This window comes from Typopeltis vanoorti, chromosome 4, assembly GCF_054136105.1.
Source record: "Typopeltis vanoorti isolate ZY-2024b chromosome 4, IOZ_Tvanoo_1.0, whole genome shotgun sequence".
Lineage (NCBI taxonomy): Eukaryota > Metazoa > Arthropoda > Arachnida > Uropygi > Thelyphonidae > Typopeltis > Typopeltis vanoorti.
In genome coordinates this window covers 118,379,015-118,400,764 of record NC_143552.1, presented here as the reverse complement: position 1 = coordinate 118,400,764, position 21,750 = coordinate 118,379,015, and the positions used below count along the sequence as shown (strand labels likewise).

General features: G+C 38.0%; 1 protein-coding gene across 1 annotated transcript in view; it reads right to left on the bottom strand.

The window, feature by feature from the left end:
• Nucleotides 1-21,750, bottom strand: part of LOC150107635 (uncharacterized) — a 136,723-nt gene that overhangs the window by 40,473 nt on the left and 74,500 nt on the right. Inside the window, exon 6 of the mRNA XM_090392145.1 lies at nucleotides 15,369-15,498. Within this exon, the coding sequence (XP_090248271.1) occupies nucleotides 15,369-15,498 (130 nt within the window). The remainder of the gene's footprint in view (nucleotides 1-15,368; nucleotides 15,499-21,750) is intronic.

The window sequence follows — 21,750 nt, the reverse complement described above, 5'->3', positions numbered from 1 at the left end:
TCTATTTCTTTGTTCCAGTCTCGCAGTCCTCTTTTTCTAATCCATTTGTGCTTTATTCCTAAGGTTTCTGTTGCTGCTTTTGTGAGAATTTGTTTCAAATTTTCCCATTCATCTTCTATGTCACTTGATTCATGTGTGGTTTCTGTTTTTAAGTTTGTGCATTTCTGATATTGTAGTCTAACTTGAGGATCCTGTAATGAAGAAATTTTGTAACTTGGCTGGTAAGAATTTTCAATTCTATGTGTTTTTAGCCACTTTGGTTTAAAACAAATTTTTGCTGATACCATATAATGATCAGAGTTTAATTCAAAGCCTCGATATGCTCTTACGTCTAAAATTAACTCCGCTAATTTAAAATTTGTGATAACATAGTCAATTACTGATTTGTATCCTCTGGCTGACCAAGTATATTTATGTATTTCCTTGCGTTTAAACATTGAATTCATTATTCTCATATTATTATAAATGACAAAATCACGCAATCTGCGACCATTTTGATTACATGTATCTTCGCCAAATTTACCTATGTTTGTTTTGTATTTTTTGTTTCCTATTCTGGCATTTAAATCTCCTGCTAGCAGTAAATAGTCAGTTTTGTTTGTTTTATCTATGGCATTCTGTAATTCTTTATAAAATATATTACTGTCTTCTTCTTTTCCCTCTTCTGGTACATATGCACCAATTATTGTTATGTGGCCTCTTAATGTCTTGAGTCTAATTTCTATTAGTCTTTCATTCAAATAGTTGTAATATACAATATTGTTCTTCAGGGATTTATGTACCATAATCATTATACCTGCTTTTGCTCTTTCTTCTTTTTTTACTCCACTGTAGATTTGTATATAGTTGTTTGTTTCTTTTGTACCTTTTTGTTTTTTCTTTGTTTTCTTCTTTTTTTACTCCACTGTAGATTTGTATATAGTTGTTTGTTTCTTTTGTACCTTTTTGTTTTTTCTTTGTTTCTGTTACTATACATATCTTTATGTTAGCTTGGTTTAGTTGTTTATCAAGTTATTCTTCTTTGTGTGCAATGCTTCTCACATTCCATGTTGCAATCTTCATTATGTGTTCCTTTTTCCAATTTCGTTTACCGTTTCCTGGGTTGTGGTCTTTTCCCTGACAGTCCGTCCGGCTTTTCTTTGCATGAAACTTGAAAGTATTGTGAATTTCCCCAGGGCAGGTTACTAACCTGTCACTGGGTAAGTCCAGTGGTAGGGCTGCTACCTAACGCCTCTGGACAGGCAGATCTAACAGCATTTACTCTGTTAGGGTGATAAGGTTATACCGCCCATACTCGGTTGCCAGTGCCTCGTTTGTACTTTTAGAACAGGATGGACCATGGTAAGGTGAGGTTGACATTTGAGTGGGAGAGGCTATGTATTGCACTTCACCACCCCTTCCACCCCGTCATCTGTTCATGCTCCCAATTTTTCTCAGGACTCTCATATCTGCGGTCTATTCTTTGGTCAAGTGTTTTACTTCTAACCCAGCTCTCAGATCCTTTCCATATTTAATTTATCATCTTCACTAAAAATCGTGCCTAAGTAGTTGAAATGTTTTACTTGTTCTATACATTCTCCATTCACAATGCAGTTAATATTTTCAATGTTTCTGCCTATTTTCATTGTCTTTGTCTTTTTAAATATATATTGCAACAGTTATTCAATTTAGTCAGGGAATCTTGCAGATTCGTAGCAGATTTATTTAGAAGTATAACATCATCTGCATAAAGCAAAGAGCTAAGATTAACATCTCCAATTTTGATATCAGGTTTAATATCACTTTCCTTCATAATGTGATCCATATAGATAGTGAATAACAGAGGGGATAATGTACATCCTTGTCTCACACCAGATTTAACATTAAACCACCTTCCTTTACTTCCTTCAATTCTAACTGCTGACTTACAACTCAAATAAAGACTCAGTATTGCTTGATATATTGCCTCCATATACCATACAACTATAATGTTTTGAATAGCTGTCACATGCCTTTTCCAGATCTATAAAACTTAAATACAGATTTTTGTTATATTCGCATGATTTCTCAACTATCTGTCGTAAAGTGAAAATCTGATCCTTGCAGCTTCTATTTGGCCTGAATCCAGCTTGTTCTTCACCAAGCTTCTCTTCCACCATTCTCTCAACCATTTCTCAAGTATACTTGCATATATCTTATCAGGAACACTCAGTAATGAAATACCTCTGTAATTCTCACATTCAGTTTTATTTCCCTTTTTATATATGGGTAGTATGACAGCTCTACTCCAATCATCTGGAATTCATCCCTCTATCCAAGCCTTCTGAACTATGCAGTGCAGCCACTGTAAGACTTTTATATCTACATACTTGAGAATTTCTGGTCGATTATCATCTACTCCTGCTGCCTTTCCATATTTCAGCCTTTTGATGGCCTTTTCTACTTCAAGTATTATTATTATTACGGGCGACTCCAGGGAATCCTGAGATTCATCGAGGGAGGCCATAAACATCATGTTCACACAACTATTCGACATTCTCACAGTATCTATCATACCTTGCTTTGAACTCACTCATTGTCATAGCACCCACAATAGACTGGCAGCTTATTTCACTCATTTACCACTATAAAAGTAAAGAACCCAGCTCTAACTTCTTTAGCCACTTCATAAGACCCGTGCCGGTATACTATCCAATCCCACAGATGTAGTAATAGACCATTCACCTCCACCTCATTCATCACAATTTCCATATAAACTAATGGTTCCTTCATTCTTTCAATGTCATCACCTGGATGATATGTTCTTGCAAAGTGCTCTCTCAGTAATTCCACTATATCGACTGAATCAGTGACCTTCTTACCATCAGCATTCCTTAAAATCATTCTGCCGTGTACAATTTTTTTTTTTTTGCTTGCAGCGTATTGAAAGAACTGTTTGGGATTCTCTTTAGCTTGCATCGCTAGTTTCCTTTCATAAACAGCTTTTGCTTTTTTTTACCATAATCGTTACCCTTCTGGCCTGTGCTTTATACCGTTCGTGTGCCAGCAGTTCACCTTTCTCTTTAAATTCCCTCCACAGTTGTTTCTTTTTTTTGCAGCTCAAGCTTAATGGTGTTATTCATTCATTTAACGCCTACTTGTTTTACTATTCAGACCCTAGGTATACAGTCAGCCATAACCTCCTGTAAATGCTCCTTGACCACTTCCCATGCTCTATCGACATCCAGCCCTTGCAGTTTTACATGCCATAGCACTGAACCAAGCAATCTCCTAAGCTTGTCATACTTGCCAGCATGGTAATTCCACATATACCCTGTCTTAATCAAAAATTCCACACCTTTAGCCACCTCCCAGGTTCTATCATATAGGTGGCAACATGGTCATATTCATTACAGTCAAATTCTCAGATGCTATTACCAGGTTAAGCACTCTCAAACCCCTAGTATTTTCAATTACATGCTGTCTCAGATAGTTATCCCTTAATAATTGAATAAAATCCAGTTCCTTCCTCGCATGTGTCCTCTCCTCCTTCCAATCAATGTTACCATAGTTGAAATCCCCCATAATAATTACCCTCCTTCCACTCATTTCATCAATTTGTTTATGCATACTATCTCTGCCATCTATTCCATCACCTGGTCTATAGCAGCACGCAATTGTATATTTTATATTTTGTTCTACCAGTCTCAATCTCACACCAAATAGCCTCAAATTAGCTCTTTTCACTATTCTGTAATACAACTTCAATTTTCCTTGGCTGCAGTTCATCAGCTATCATCAATAACACTCTTCCCCCCATTTTATTCTCTCTGTCCCTCCTAAACACACTATAACCTTCACATTCTATCCAACTAACTATATCATCTTCCGTCAGCCATGTTTCACTAATACCAATAACATGTAGCCAGGAAGAGCCAACCAAGGCCAAAAAATTCTTACTTCTTGTTCCTAATACTCCTGGCATTAGTATACATGAAATGCAGAGGTCCCTTTGTCCCTTTTGTATGGATATGTATTCCTGACTGCATGCCTAGTCAGTATTTTTTATCACTGTGCTGTCATCACTGCTTGTTTAATTTAGCAATTTTTTTAATTAATTACTCCATACGTCAAGGATACCTTTTTTTCTGTTTTCATGTCACCTTTATCATCTCTAATTCCTTCTACAGCACTCTTTCCTCCATATATTTGATATTTATTTTCTATGTTCTTGCCAAAGTCCTACCATGACTTGTTTAGCCAGTTTTACACAGTGTTTAGCTTTCTTACATTTGTCTCTGTATTCTCTAAGAGCACAAGCTGACTTATTTGACAGGAACTTTTGATATGCTTTCTTCTTTTCCTTCACTGCCTCTTTAACTTCCTGTGTCCACCATGGAGTTCTGATTTTTCTATCTTTGCAGACAACCTCACCACATGCCTCTCTGGCTGAATCAATTAGTGTTTTCTTCAAGGCTTGCCACTGAATCTCCAAGTTCTCAAACTCGTTCATTTTTTCTTGAATAATAATTGTGCATTTTAGTCTACAGTTCACATCTGAAAGCTGCTCAACTTTCATTTGCTTTAAAACTTTCATACATGTTCTTCTTTTCAATATGAAATTAAATTTTATTCTGCTCAAGACTAAATGGTGATCACTTCCAATTTCAAATCCTCTGTACACTCTGGTGTTCTGCAGTGGGAAAACATCACTATCAACATCACTATCTTTTCCAGTGGGAAAACATCACTATCAACAATAACATAGTCAATTAGACTTTTCTTATTCCTTGCCTCTTCTCTCCATGTGAATTTGTGCACATTTTTATGTTGGAACATGGTGTTAGTAATAACCAGTCCACGTCCAGAGCAGAAATCCAACAGGTATTTGCTATTATTATTAGCTTTGCTCTTTTCTCCAAATTTTCCCAAAATATTTTTGTATGTCTGACAATCATTTCCTACTCTGCAATTTAGATCTCCAACAATGATCATCTTTTCCTTTTTCAGTGTGTCAGTTGCTTTCTCTAAAGCCTCAAAAAATTCCTCCACTTCTACCTTAGTAGAACCTTCTGTGGGACCATAGGCACAAATAAGTCTCATTGTCCAGTTCCCCATTCTCATATTTGCCCACATCACTCTACTTGAGACTGCCTGCCATTCAAGAAGATTAGCCTCGTATTTAGTGTTGAATACTATGGCTATTCCTTCTTTTCCTTGATTGTCATTGCCTGAATATAATATATTGTGTTCATTGCTCAGAAAGATCTCACCAGTTTTTGCCTTTTTTGTTTTAGTCACTCCTATTATGTCAATTGTACTTATCCAATTCCTCAGCTAGCTCCATTTCTTTGCCATTCAGGCTTTTTATGTTGATAGTACCCATCTTGAACTCTGGCGATGTTGACTTGGGTGGGTTTTAGGATTTGTTCCAGTACCTGACTTTTCAGTGTTCGCCCTGGTTCCCTGGCGAAAACAATGGGGGGCCTTGTTTAACCGGGCGACGACCCAGCCAGCATGAAATTCTGTCATGTTGTACCATTATTTGAAATTTTTGTTTAAGCCAATAAGAATTCAATTTGGTCGGCTAAATCCCAAATTGCCAGCCCATCCTCGTCCGTTCAGTATCCAGGTAGATACCTAACAGGGTGCACCACGAGAAGGTGAGAATTGGACATTAGGTCAGAAGCCCTGGTCGGTTCTCTGCATTCCATTGAAGGCTGTGTGGTCTCCTCTCAGTTATACAGCTTTGATCCTTTGACACCCCTCTCTCATTACTCTCAGATGCATAAGTTAAAACTGGTTTGAACTCTAAATTAAAGATACCAAGAAATTATATTCTTGGTTTAATCCTTTATCCAAGTGTAAGCAAACAAAGCTTGCGCATGAGGTATCTTCACTACTGCACTACTTTTGTATACATCCTTTCAGACATGTATAATGCTATGCAATTTTGAGAAGTGCCACTACCCAGAGTTTCCACCTTTATTGAGGTATGTTAAAGTGCAGTTATACCTCTGCAAAAACTCTGAGTGGTCTACAAGATCACTATAAATCTCACTGAGTGATCCTAAATTATCGTTATTACTAAACTCATCACTCCTGTACTGAATCATTCTGGGACAAGAAACTCAGCAGTGGCTTCACTCAGTAACAGTGAAACAAGCAAACCCAAAGGTAAATGTTATTACTGTTCAAGTGCTGGTTTTTTCCAAAAACTCAGGCGATCTCTCAGATCACCAATCAATGAGTGACCCAAAGGATTATTTAAGGATTAGTCACTGGTAGTGCCACTCAATGACAGGCAAAGACTTGCCAACAGGCAGACCCTCTCTACTTTCCAGGACACATGCAAGTCCAAAGATGAACATCAATGTCATCAGTGGCAGCCAGAACCAGAAAAGATACCCAAGTTGAAGTAATGCAGAAGTCATATATTTCCCACATACATGTAGTGAAAATACTCTGTATTAGAGATAGATGGTGAAAGTTTTTTGCTTGGTTGAACTATAAATTCAAGAGGCCAAGAAATTATATTCTTATTTCAATCATTTATCCAAGTGTAGCCAAGCATCTATCTCTAATACACAGTATTTTAATAATAAGGAGATACACCGTTTCACTACTTGTATAGGAAATATATGACTTCTGCATACATCAACCTTGGTATCTTTTCTGAGTCTGGCACCCACTGTTACCTCAATAAAGGCTGAAACAAGTCTGGATAGTGAGTGGCCCTACTCATAATTACATAGCACTATACAAATTTGAAATAGGTGTGTTTTGCATTATGCAATACAATGGCAATTGATGTGAAGTCATTTGCTTCTATATACAAGTAGCCCAGTTGTGAAGATACTTCATGTGCAAACTTTGTTTGCTTACACTTGGATAAAGGATTAAACCAAGAATACAATTTCTTAGCATCTTTAATTTATAGTACAACCAAGTGAAAAAAACTTTCAACATCTATCTCTGGCTTGAACACTTTCATATACAGCTAGTTTAGTGTTTTTTGCCTAATTTTTCTTATTGCATATAAATTTATTATTATCTGGTTCCTCCGAGGAGTCTAAGATTTTATTGAGTGGCGGGCCTTTTTTTTTAATCACACTCATGCCTAAAAAGTCAAGAGTGACAAAAATGGAAGATATAATAGGGAAATACCTATCAAATCTTCCATACATTTACATCTAATGGTAGTCCATTCCACATACACCATGGGAAGAACCTGGACCTCACATGGTTTCTAACTGAATGATTAGCTTCTGGCAATAACTCCAAGAATTGAAGGTTTATTTTTCACTTGGTTAGAGTATAATAAATTTAGTTTAATCTTTTATCCAAGTGTGAGCAAACAGAGTTTGCACCTGAAAGTATCTTCAGGACTGGGGTAAGGTGGTACAACACCAGGGCACTCCTTGCAAAGGTGGAGCAAGCTACCAACTCTCCTATCTCAGTATCTCCCATAATGCAAAACACATCTCCTTGGGATATGTCTAATGTTATGCATTAAGGGAAGGGCCACAACCCAGACTTTCGGATATGTCTAATGTTATGCACTAAGGGAAGGGCCACAACCCAGGCTAGTTTCAACCTTTATTGAGGTCTCTTCAGTGGGAGCCAGGCCTTGCAGATATGTCTAATGCATAACATTAGACATATCCGCAAGGAGATGTGTTTTGCATTATGGGAGATACTGAGATAGGAGTGTTGGTAGCTTGCTCCACCTTTGCAAGGAGTTCCCTGGTGTTGTACCACCTTACCCCAGTCCTGAAGATACTTTCAAGTGCAAACTTTGTCTGCTCACACTTGGATAAAGGATTAAAGTAAATTTATTATACTCTAACCAAGTGAAAAATAAACCTTCAACATCTTTCTCTAAATCCAGAGTAATTTATTAAAAAAGGGTGGCACACCATTTGGCAACTCCTATAGGTAGAGATGACCTGCTAATGCTTCTGCCTGGTATCTCCACTTGGGCCTGGCTCCCACTGAAGAGACCTCAATAAAGGTTGAAACTAGCCTGGGTTGTGGCCCTTCCCTTAATGCATAACATTAGACATATCCGAAAGGAGATGTGTTTTGCATTATGGGAGATACTGAGATAGGAGTGTTGGTAGCTTGCTCCACCTTTGCAAGGAGTGCCCTGGTGTTGTACCACCTTACCCCAGTCCTGAAGATACTTTCAGGTGCAAACTTTGTTTGCTCACACTTGGATAAAGGATTAAACTAAATTTATTAAACTCCAAGAATTACCTCTCCCATCTGCTGTAAGTTGCTAAATCTTACTTGCAGCTATGCTTCAATCTATACCGTATGATCTCCCCTTATTAATTTGTATGTTTCTATGTCTCCCTCTGTGTAGTCCTAAAGCATCGAAGACCACATTCCTCAAGCTGTCCTCATATGCATAGGATAGTCATCATCTTGGTTATTTACTGCTGACTGTTTTCAAATGTTATCTCATCTCCTTGGAACCCAGGTAACCTTACCTGCTCACAACAGTCTAGGTGTTATCAAACCTTGGAAAGTGGGAGAATCACTTTCTTTTTTCTTACAAGTCAGTATTCTCTACAACACTGCAAATATCCAGTGTGTTTAACCATCGTAACATTATGGCTCCTGCACTTTCATTCTCTGTTCAACATAACAGTTTGCCACTAGGTAGTGAAGAGAGAGATGTGCTCATTGAGATCTCTTTTAAAAGATTAAAAAAAAAAAAAAAATCAGCTAACGCCTTTTTATTCCCGTATATACGGGAGTAGGCGAGGCCATTTAGCCCTATCTAACTTTTGGAGACTGAGTGGGCAGTTCAATCTCCACTGGTACCCAATCAGAGACAGATGGCCCAAGGCTATCACTAATTTAGCGGTACGCAGTGAAGAGAGACGGCTCAAATGTGCCGCCATCTCGTGGTCTCTAACCCTAACACAATATATTTAATGTCTGAAATAATGTGGGTTCTACGGTCGATTTTCTTGAGTTTACAGGACGAAAAACCCGAGTTTCCAGGAGGAAAAACCTGCTTTCCCGTGCCAGAGATCGACTAACTCGGGAACCGGTCGAAAAAAGGCTTAGAAAAATTTCCTCTAGTCGCCGACTAGACTCGAAACCAAGACTTCCTTCGTGCGGCCTAGCGCGGTGGTGTGCAAACGCCACATCCACTGAGCTACACAGGCTCTTTTTTTTCTTTTATTAAAAATCAGCTAACGCCTTTTTATTCCCGTATATACGGGAGTAGGCGAGGCCATTTAGCCCTATCTAACTTTTGGAGACTGAGTGGGCAGTTCAATCTCCACTCTTTTAAAAGATAAGTTTAAATTTTAAAGTTGTGTGCTGCAATAGTAATAATTTATTTAAATATTGTGGTATGGTAGTTGTGATCAGTTGGTGGTGTTCAGTACAGTTAAAGTTCTATAATTATTAAATTTCTTTTTGTTTCTTGTGTGTAGCTTTGAGAGTGACTAAAATGGTGGTGAGATGTAGATCAGTGCAAAAGACAAATGCAAGTGGCCCAGATTTTTCAAAAATTGTGAGGTGCTGTGAATGCTGAATGCAATATGTATACTTGGGGAGAGATTAAAGATATTTATGTGGAGGGAATTAATAGGAGAGATGAGAGAGTGTGGCTGTGCAAGAAGTGTAGCATGCTTATAGATTATCAGATATCACTGAATGTGAGATGCAGCAAGCAAAAGATTGTGGATGTAGCTAAGGGAGTAAGTGGAGTTGACATACTGTTATGTTTGAGTGCTAATGTTGAGCAGTAAGGCAGCATGTGAAGATGGTGGCAAGTTAGCAGAAGTGAGAGGTAAGAGCGTGGGCATAACTGGCAGTGAGCAGTAAGACAGCAGATGTGCGAAGTAGTGAAAATGTGATTGGCATAAATGGCAGTGAGAAAGTAATTGAAGAGTTGAAAGCAAAGTTGGTAAAGATAAGACAAAAGATTAAACATATGAGTAATGAACTGAGAAGAATTATGGATTTGCATGGAAGTGTGATGAAGAATTATATTCAAAAATAATGGAAAAAGTCATCAATAGCCAACTTCTCCACTACCTAGAGGCCCATGAATTAATCAGTGACCATGAGTATGGATTTTGCCATACTAACATCTGAGCATGTGCTATGGAAAGACTTGGAGAAATTTGTTGCTTTCAATATTCCCAGCGCTTTTGATCATATATGGCATTGAAGCCTGCTAAATAAATTGCCATCCTTTGGTCTACCTCCCAACAATTATATTGGGTTTCCAGCTTCCAATCTGGTTGTTCACTATATATATCATGGTGGAATGCTACCTCTCTTTGTGCTTCACTACCAATGCAGGAGTACCTTACAGCTCTGTCTTATCGCCTACTCTCCCTCTCTTTCTCCTGTACCTAAATGACTTACTCTGAAACATCACTAATCTTATTGATAGCTTTGATAAGCTGTGAATTGCACAAACATCCCAGGAATCAAGAACGTCTACAACCAATGTCTTAAACATTAATTTACATATCCTTCAATGGGGGGGAGGATGATCTGGTCATCTTTAGTGCCACCAAAACACAGTGTTGCCTCTTTTCTCGCAAAAGAGATCTCAGTTAACCTACCCTTACCCTCAGTAATACACAAATCACCAAACATGATTAGATCTCTCACTGTCTGGACTTGCACTTACCTCCAGTCTCTCCTAGTATAAACACATCATATCAATAGCTTTGTCAGAATCCAAAAACTAGGCATCCTCTTTTGTTTATGATGCTATTCATTTTACATCCAACTAGCTCTTAACTTTATACAAATCCCAAATCCACACAACCTCATAATACTGCTCATGTTTGTGGTGTTGCACTTAAAACTTCTCTAAAAATTCTTGATGCTGTCCAGAGGAGAGTAATTTAGCTCGCAGATAATCCCTCTCTTACAGATTTACTTCACCCTTCATTTCAGAGATGCAAGGTTTTGGCACTGTGTCTATTTCTACAGGAACTTCCAAAGTCAATGATCCAGTGAATTATAGTCATCATTCCTCCACTTGCTTGCATTTGATAATACAAGAGTAGTAGTGGCCCAGCACCACTATATGACTGCAAACACATCAAACCTGCTTCTCCTAAGCCTTTATGAATTATTTACACATAAATAACTTTTATACTTATACTGTACAGCCTTCATAGCTTAGTCAATTACAGTGATGACTTTTGGCTTGAAAAGCATAGGCTTACTCAAACCCATGAATTCAAATCCAGGTTTTTCCTCCTAACAGAAATAAAAAAAGCTGGCTTGAGAATACTCATTAACACACACAATAGACCACACAGATAGGATTACTGCCTTTCAGAGAAATAAGTTTAGATGAAGCCAAGGTTCAAGGTTCTCAGAGCACTGTAGCAAAAAAAAAAAAAAAATGTATTGGACAAAATTCAACTAAATTTGGTATAAGTACACTCTAGAATATGGAGTTTTGATTTACGGGGGGGGGGGAGTACAAAATTCTGCCACCAGACAATTGGCACAGCACATGATATTTCCATAATCTCACTGTTTCTACTAATGAGTTGGTTAATATAAGGAAATCTTCTGAAATGAATTTGCATTATTCTGTTTATTCATTATTCTATGGATCTCACCTTACCAGAACATGCATTGTTAGTCAAGCTTTACTATGAACAACGCTGCAACACTAATGCCATGCTTCAAGAATTCCAGCATTTGGAGGATAGGAAAAAAGATCCAATGACAATAACAAATCTTAGAAAAATCAGTTTACAATTTGAAAATAGCGGATCTCTAACAGAGAGGTCAGAACAAGGGCATAAACGAATTGTTCCTCAACAAGTTGACGAAGTTGCAAATGCCGTTGTGGCACATAGAATGAGTAATGCACAAGGGTCGAGCAGTGATCGGGCAATATCAAGGCAAATGGACATGCCATACTCAACTGTGTGGAAAATCCTGAGTTTTTTCCCCTTCCAAGATCTCCCAAATTCAAGGTTTGCTTCATGATGATGGGAAACTCAACTGCAGTTTTCCCGACTTTTTAGCTCGACTGGAGGTGAATGATGAATGGCTGTGGAAGATCTTGTAGAGTGACAAGGTACATTTTTATCTGATGGTAGTGTTAACTCAGACAATTGCCACATTTAGGGGTGTGAATAACCTTCGTGGTACTCATTTCCATCAGACCCCTTTACACTCACCAAAAGTAACAGTGTGGTATGGTTTCACTGCATTGTTTATTGTCGGTCTGTACTTTTTCAAAGAACCTCGCTCGATAGGACCAGTGACTTGTATCATCTCTGCTGTTGGATATCAAGAGATGTTGCACCACTTTGTTATTCTGCAACTGCAGCAGCGAAGATGCCTTGACTCTACCATATTCATCTAGGATGGAGCACTGCCTCACACTGGATTGCTGGTATAGCAAATGTTACGAAAACACTTCTCAGAACACAGTGTGATTAGTCGTGCATTTCCCACAGCATGGCCACCTCATTTGCTTGATCTCAACCCCTATGGCTTTTGGTGATGAGGCCATTTGAAATGCATAGTGTATGAGGGATATGTTCCTGATTTGGCAATCGTGAAAGACAGAATAACGCAGCACGAGGCAAATCAGCATAGATCTGTTATGTTCCACTACAGAAAATGTCATTAACAGAATGCAATTCTTAGAAGATCTGAAAAAAAGACATACGGAACCACATCTATAAGTTATACGAACACGAAAATTGATTTGTAATGAATCTTCTAGTCATTATTTAATTATTCCCAAACCACATGCTTATAGTACCAAATGTCCCCTGGTAGTAGAATTTTGTACTATTTTTTATCTTCTGTAAATAAAAATCCCATGTTCCAGAGTGTACTTACACAAATTTTGGTTGAATTTCATCCAATACATTTTTTTGCTACAGGGCTCTGACCACCTCTTTAATTATGGCCACCCTGTGTATACACACACACACACAGACAAAGAAATTAGAACACCAAGAAGGAAGCATAGGATTCAACTGAAATTTTATTGTTGTAATGATACAGGTGAGTGATGCACATGATGGCAAAACCAGAGCTGAAGGATAATTACAAAGGGATCTGTGGTACGCAATCCGGTCATCATCAATAACGTGTTGCACTGCCTCGTGCGGCGTTACATGCTGCAATACGGTCCAGCATGGTGGCGAACAGACACCTGATGTTGTCCTGCGGTAGACTGTCCACATGTGTTGGACACTGTGCTCCAAATCCCGGATATTGCAGCACGGTGGGAGCTGCCGTTTCAGCTGCTCCCAAACATGCTCGATAGGGGAGATAAGTCTGGGGAGTGGGCAGGCCATGGAAGTATCTGTACACGATGTAGGCAGGCCTGGGCAACCTGAGCCGTGTGCAGATGGGCATTATCATGCTGGTATAGCACTCCTGGTATCATGGCCAGGAATGGGAGAATGCGGGGCCGTAGAATGTAGTCTACATACCACTGCCCCGTCAATGCGCCATGTACCACTATGAGGGGGATGATCGGCTATCGTAAGCTATGGCTCCCCAGACCATAATACCTGCAGTGTAGGAGGTGTGGTGCTCGATAGCGAGATCGGGATTGTGTCCTTGACCAGGGATCCTCCACACCCGGACACGATGATCATCTGTACCAAAGACGAAGCGGCACTCATTACTGAAGACCAGTCTGTGGCGTTCCATGTCACTCTCGTCTGGCACCACTGCAAACGGAGTCGGTGATGTTGCAGTGTTCATGGGAGCACACGTAAGTGGCGCTGGGATCGTAGATTCGTCTCCGCGAGGCATCGCGAAATGGTTTGTGGGCACACAGGAGCCCCTGCATCTGCCTGTATAGTGGACTGGATCACCGTGGGATCCCTCCGTGCTTGCCACACGATCCATCAATCCTCCCTAGCGTTGGTCCTCCTGATCCAACCATGTGGCAGTGCTGGAACGTGTCCACAACTCCCAACACAGTCGGATGGTATGGTCAGAACGGTTCATGTGAACACTTATATGTGTGCTGACCACCCCTCCGGTTTCAGGCTGATGATCATGCCTCTGTCAAAGTCCTTAAGTTGCTTAAATCGACATCTCTTGCATCTACCCAGCTTTATTGTCACTCTGTACTCCAGATTATGTCGGCCGGTGCTTTTCGCTTTAATCAGTTACATGCCGGCTTTATAAGGCTGCCGGTTCGTGCTTGCAGCACCACCACAGGGTGTGTGAGCATGCGCAATCGCACCAAACTTGGATCATTTGCATGCTACTCCGCTCTAGCTATTTGCTTAGTTTCGCCATTGTACCATGTTTTCTTCCAGGTGTGCTAATTTCTTTGTCCGTGTGTGTATATATGAAAAAATTAGTTTGAATGACTATAATACCGAGAATAAAAAGAATAAAGTTTAATGCTGAGATACTACTAGTTTTATTGAACAAAATCCAACTTCTTCAGGTATCAGACAAAGAATTATGTAAAATAACAGAGACATAATAAAATTACATCAACAGAACTAATATAAAAGACCGAAGTATGGTTTAAAACAGGAATGCGTGCTGGAATTCCAATTAAAGTTGACTACATGTGAGAGTTGTCATGAGAACGCAGTATTGGACAGTGGCAATGTGTGCGTCAGAAAGATTGTAACTAAGGCTGTTGTTTATATGGGATGAATCAATGGATATTTCTTTAGATTCGACTATCTTTCTTTCGAACTCATCATAACTCATCATCCTATGAACATTAGAAGTTTGTGGCCAGTCTACGAGGTGTTGAAGGCCTTCATCCGAGTTAATAGATAAGAGAACGTGGCTTGAGAGAGCGCTGGCCCTTATCCTATTGTAGGATATGTCTCTTCTGTGTTCCTCAATACGTAAAAGGATAGATTTAGCCGTCTGACCGTAATATGCTTTGCCACATTCATAGGTGTTATGATGAGCTTGAAAGGAAGATAGTCGAATCTAAAGAAATATTCCTTGATTCATCCCATATAAACAACAGTCTTAGATACAATCTTTCTGATGCACACATTGCCACTGCCCCAATACTGGCGCTCTCGTGACAACTCTCGCATGTAGTCAACTTTAATTGGAATTCCAGCACGTATTCCTGTTTTAAACTGTCCTTCAGACTTTCATATTAGTTCTGTTGATGTAATATTATTATATCTCTGTTATTTAACATAATTCTTTGTCTGATACTGAAGAAGTTGAACTTTGTTCAACAAAACTAGTAGTATCTCAGCATTAAACTTTATTCTTTTTATTCTTGATATTATAGTCATTCAAACTAATTTTTTCATAACATTATCTACCGAGTAAATATGTACGCTAATATATATATATATAATATACCATCATATATATATAACATTATACATGCATATTAAAATAATATTTTAAAACTTAAAAATATTCCATACCATTTAAACCATTAAGAGACAGGGTTTCTAGGAATTCTTCTAAGTGCTGCAAAATTTCACTTTGCCTTTTAAGCACCACACTATGTTTTTCTCCTAAACATTTTGTACCAACAGTTAAGAGTTTCTGTTCCTATTTTTAGAATAACAATGTAATGCATATTTTGATAATCAGATTTATAAATTTTATTAAATATTTTAAAACTCAGAAAACAAAACAAAAAAAAATATTCACAAACATCCTATTTTTTCCAAATATAACATATAATTTTATTAGTATAAATAGACAACATAAATGGTGTACATTTCAATACAAACAGTGATGACTAACACATGGTGTCCCAAAAATCGCTGAATAGCAAAGACTGCACATCGTATCTGCTATGATAAAAAGTATGTTGACATGTAGCAATAAGTAGGTGATGGTGACTCTATATAAGGCATTGGTCAGACCACATATGAATTATTGTGCTCAGATTTGGTCACCTACTTTTCACTGTGATGTGGAAACACGAGGGAGGGCTCAAAGATGAATAACCAAAGTGATATCAGGAGTCTTGAGTGTTGGTTATGAAGAGCATTTGAGAGAATGTAGATTACAGAGGTTTGGTGGATAGGAGGAAAAGAGGAAATATGATAGTAACCTTCAAGTTAGTTAAGGAATTCTAATGGATTAATACAGAAGAAATGATAAAAAGAGTGGATGTTAAGAACGAGAGGCCATTCCTGGAAGTGTAAAGATGTGGTGAAGAAGGGTGTGAGGAGTAGATTTTTAAGATGGATAGTAGTTCAAAGCTTATTATGATAGACGTGTAGCGGGTCGAGTGGGCCTCCAACAATGCGTCTGTTGACTCTATAGAGGTTACCAATAATAATATTATTATTACCATATTTTTCCGTGTATAAGACGATACTTTTTTCTAAAATTTTTAGACCAAAAATTGGGGATCGTCTTATACACAGGGGGGGGGGGTAACCAGTTGCCATAGCGAAACTGCCGGTACCTTGTCTCTGCGAACAGGCTTCTGCCAATCAGCCTTTGCTAACTCTGTCGATTCATGTCATTAAAGCCGATTCTGAATAAACCAATCAGAACTCTGAAAGCATTCATATGTCTGCAACTTGTTGGTGGGGTAAGTTAATGCATTAACAATATGTTGAGCACTAGCCCATAAAAATGCTCAAAAATAAAAAATGATTGTCATATTCTTCAAAATTAAAGTTAAAAGTCATCAATTATGAAAACGAACATGGAAATAAAGCTTCAGAGAGACAGTTTGGACCTCCTCCCACTGAGTGTATGATTAGACAGTGGAGAAAACAGGAAGGACAACTACTCAAGATGCCAAAAAAGAAGAGGACCTTAAGAGTAAAAAACAGCAAAATGGCCAAACTTATAATAGGTGCTCTCTCAATTTTAATGTGCCTTCCAATAGAACTGTTGATATGAAAGGGATCAAAACAGTGGCAATCAAAACAAGTGGTCATGAAAAAGACACACTGCCTCCTATGCTCATTTTTAAGAAAACGTATCCTAAAGAGAACATACCACTTGGCATTCTTGTCAAAGTTCATGAGAACAGCTGGATGAATGAAGAAATCATGGCTATTTGGTTTGCAAAGATCTGGTCCAGAAGACCTGAAGGGCTCTCGAAGAGACCAGCTCTGCTCGTGTTTGATTAGTTCCGAGCACATTTAACAGAAATGACAAAAAGGATTGCAGCAGATTTGCCAACATAGCTGGCAGTTATTCCTGGTGGACTTACAGGGCAGCTACAGCCACTAGATATTTCTATCAACAAGCCCTTCAAAGCTCTGATGACAGAAGAATGGAACAAAAAGCAGGTAATAATTTGACACCGACAGAAAAGAGTGAAAAAAAAAAAACCATTACTGAGGTATGCAAATGGCTCCTAAACTCATAGAATGGAGTCAAGCAAGAGGTGGTTGTGAAGTCCTACAAGAAATGTGGAATCAGCAATGCCATGGATGGAACTGAGGATGATCTCATATATGTAGACAAGTTATGCCCAGAACTGAGAGTGATGCATAATTACTTAGTATGTATCTTAAAAATATTACCTAATTACTAAATATACTTTGAATATTTAAAAAATATCAAATGTGTTCTGTTTTATGTTTAAAATATTGATTTCTTAATTTTGGGTTCAAAAAAGTAGGGTTCATCTTATACATGGAAAAATACGGTATTTTGGTTAAATAGAATAATTTTCAAACAACTTAATGATATGATTATACAGGAAAACCTTGCTTAATGCGAATTCGATATGAGTTAGTATGAAGGAGTGAAATGATACCATTTCCTACAAGTGATTAATCAGTTTAGTGCAATTTTTTTTTACATTATGAGAAAATTTTTTGTTGACAATCTGCAGTGAATGGAAAAGCTGGAGATCATTAAGAGACATGAAAGTGGTGCTAGTAATACAGTGATTGTGTGAGACCTGGGATACAACGAGTCTACAGTTTGGACTATATTAAATAAGAGCAAAGAATACAAAGAACAAGGAAAAGTTGAAACTGCTTTTTTAAACATGCAGATAACCTGAAATAGAAGCCATTTAATGATCGAGATGGAGTGTCTTCTATCACTCTGGATTGAAGATTATAACCAAAAAAGAATACCTCTTAAGTACAGAGCATATTCAGGCAAAAGATCTCAATATTTTTACCAAATCAAAAGAGACCAAATTTCAAGAGGAATGTAAAAGCTTTACTGTGAGTTTAGGATGGTTTGGCCGTTTTAAAAAATCCAGCTGGACCATAACACAAGAATAACCAGGGAATCTGCAGTGCTGTTAAAGATTCTGTGGCCAAGTTTCCTGAAGAATTGCAAAGCATAATTCAGCAGGGTTATTATGACAATCAGCAAATATTCAACGTCGATGACATCTCTTTTGGAAGCGTATGCCAACAAAAACTTTCCTATCTAAAACTGAAGCATCTCAACCAGGATACCAAGTATCTAAAGATTGTCTTATGCTTTTATTAGGAGACAATCCAGAAGGCGACTTTAAACTGAAGCCTATATTAGTTTATTGTGCGTAAAATCCAAGATCTAACATTATTGAAAAAATCAGCACAATTGGAAAAGAACTTGGATTTAATGAACTGGATAATGAAGATGTGAGAAACTTTCTCGATTCTCATTCAGAACAGTTAAGCGAGAATGATCTCCTTCAACTAGAAGAACAGCATGTATATGAAGAAGATAAGGAGTGCGAACAAGAGAGAATGTTACGACTAAGAAGCTAACTGCAAAAGAACTTGAGCTAGTTTTCAATCACATTGAGTATGCTAATGAAATTATAATAAATTTAGTTTAATCCTTTATCCAAGTGCGAGCAAACAAAGTTTTCCCCTGAAAATATCTTCAGGACTAGTGTAAGGTAGTACAACACCGGACAACTAGCAGCAAAGGTGGAGCAAGCTAACATCACTCCTATTTCAGTATCTCCTTAATGCATAACATTATACATATCTGCAAGGAGATGTGTTTTGCATTATGGGAGATACTGAGATAGGAGTGATGTTAGCTTGCTCCACCTTTGCTGTGAGTTTCCCAGTGTAGTACTACCTTACCCCAGTCCTGAAGATATTTTTAGGTGCAAACTTTGTTTGCTCGCACTTGGATAAAGGATTAAACTAAATTTATTATAGTCTAACCAAGTGAAAAATAAACTTTCAACATCTTTCTCTAAATCCAGAGTATTTTAATAAAAAAAAGGTGGCACACCGTTTGGCAACTCCTATAGGGAAGGGCAACTACCCAAACTAGTCTGGGTAGTTGCCCTTCCCTTAATGCATAACATTATACATATCCGCAAGGAGATGCGTTTTGCATTATGGGAGATACTGAGATAGGAGTGATGTTAGCTTGCTCCACCTTTGCTGCCAGTAGCCCGATGTTGAACTACCTTACCCCAGTCCTGAAGATATTTTCAGGCGCAACCTTTGCTTGCTCGCACTTGGATAAAGGATTAAACTAAATTTATTATAGTCTAACCAAGTGAAAAATAAACTTTCAAATAATGAAATTTTGTTTGATGCTGATCCTGATATGGAATGAAGCTTCGCTGAATTTTTGATAAAGCGATTGCCAGCTATTGCAAATTACATGACAAGATGAAAAAAGTCGAGCAGGATTCAACCATCTTTACTTAACGTTTTTGTAAAAAAGTAGCTCAATCAAATGGTTGGACATTAAATAAAAATTTAAGCAATTGATTTTTATTAACTTTGATGATTTTATCCTCTAATATAGTTTATACTGTAAATTGTTTTTCAAAATTTACGGCAACTGATGGATGAATTATAATTATTCCTATTGTTTATTGTATTCGCTTAACGCGCTTTCGCTTAGCATGATTAATTGATGGATTAATGAATCGCATTAAGCAAGGGTTTTCTATATGTCTATTTTTAAACAAAACACAAGTATTTAAATTGTGAATAAATTTAAAAGAACTGGATCTGTGCATATTGATGAGAAATCTGAACACCCACGGACAGCACAAGAAAGTATTGAATCTGTTTGTGATGTCTTTAAAGAGGATCAGAAATTATCAGCCACGAGTGATAGGTCGGTAAACGTTGCTGCTGAAAAGCTAAATTTTATTTTTATCGAAAAAAGTAGTGATTTAGACTTGAGTTTTGGAGGTTTGTTTAATTTTTATAGTTTGTCATAAATGAGTGATTCTGGAGATTTGTGTTTGAAACAGGTTTTTATTTTTACTATTTTTGTAGCTTGTAATGAATGACAACAAAATGGTGGTACAAACAAGATCAGGAATTCAGGAAAATTGGGCTGCACAAAAATCAAATGTAATTAATGCCATGGACTTTTCGGCAATGGTACATTCCCGAATGCAATGTATACTGTAGTGAATGCAATGTATACATTGCATTGTATACATTGTAGGGAATGTACTGTATACCTGGCAGAATGTGAAGAGTGTGTTTGTGGAGAGACTGAACAGGAGACAAGAGAGGGCATGGATATGTCTAAAGTGTGATATTCTGTTGGACTACAAGTTATCGGTAAATTCAAAATTGGCTGATGATGGAATCAAAGAGTGCATAATTGATGGAGCAAATGACCATCTGCTCATATCATGAATCACAGAACAGAAGCAACTACAGGAGTAAATGATTGCATAAATCATGGAACAGAAGCGATGGGAACTGTGGAAGCAAAGGAATGTTGGAATGAGAAAATTAAAGAAACAAATGATAAACTGATAGATAGTGTAACGCCGGATGAAAGACTTGAAAACTGAATCAATCAGAATGAGAAGCGAAATGAAAAATATGCATAGTGAGATGAGAAGTTTGGTGAAAAAGAATGGACGAGTAGTACAAAAGGTTAGAACAAAGGAAAACAGTGAAAAAGAGGTGACAAATGACTCGAAAATAGCAATGTATGGAAATTCCACTATGAGAGGTGTGGTAAATGAGAGATTTACCACACCTCTGATGCATTAGATAAGAGAAGCAGATGAATAAGATAGCTGGTGGGTGTTGGAATGACTTGTAAGGACATAAAGGCCACGTAAGAATGGATATCAACAGATTGTTGAGGAGAGTGAAAGATAACAGTGTGGTTGGAAGGATGGTCAGTGTAGCTTAGATATGATAATGGTGAGTTAAGATGAAGAGCAGGTATCGAGAATGGGACATTGGCAGAGTTGTGTGAGGAGAAGGTAGTGGAATTTGTGAATGTGTGGGATGTATTTGAAGGAAAGATGTAAATGTACAAAAGTGACAGGATGCATTTGAACAGATTTGGTGTGAGTCAGTTTGAGAGACTACTGCTGCAAGGAGGAATGAGTGATGTGAGGAAGAGTGTGGAAGAAGCAGAGAAGTGAAGCAAAAGACAGTAGAGCTGAACTGGTGAGACTGAAGTTACTGAATAGAAGAATAAAAGCACTGTGAGTGATGATGATGATAGAACGAGAATGCAAGATGGGTAAGGGAAATGTGATAGTCAGGGTAGACAGGGAAACATAGTATAAGAAGAGTAGATGTTGAAAGTAGGTAAATGTGTATATGGAAATAGGATGTATGTGAGTCTGAAGAGATAGATAGGTTAGGTGGTCACAAAGGCAATTGGGAATGGTTAGGTGTGGGAAATCACAACCTACAAGTGGCATGATTAGGATCTAAAAGTGAATTGCTGTCTTTATTTACAACTCCATAGTTGAAGTCCCTCATGATAATTATCTGCCCCTCCTCTGAGTTTATTTGCTGATGCATAACCATTCACATAATCCTTCACACTCCCTGGTCTATGACAGCAACTAACTACATATTTTGTCCTGCTAGCCTATGTCTCACACGAGATGACCTCAAATGTGTTGCTTTC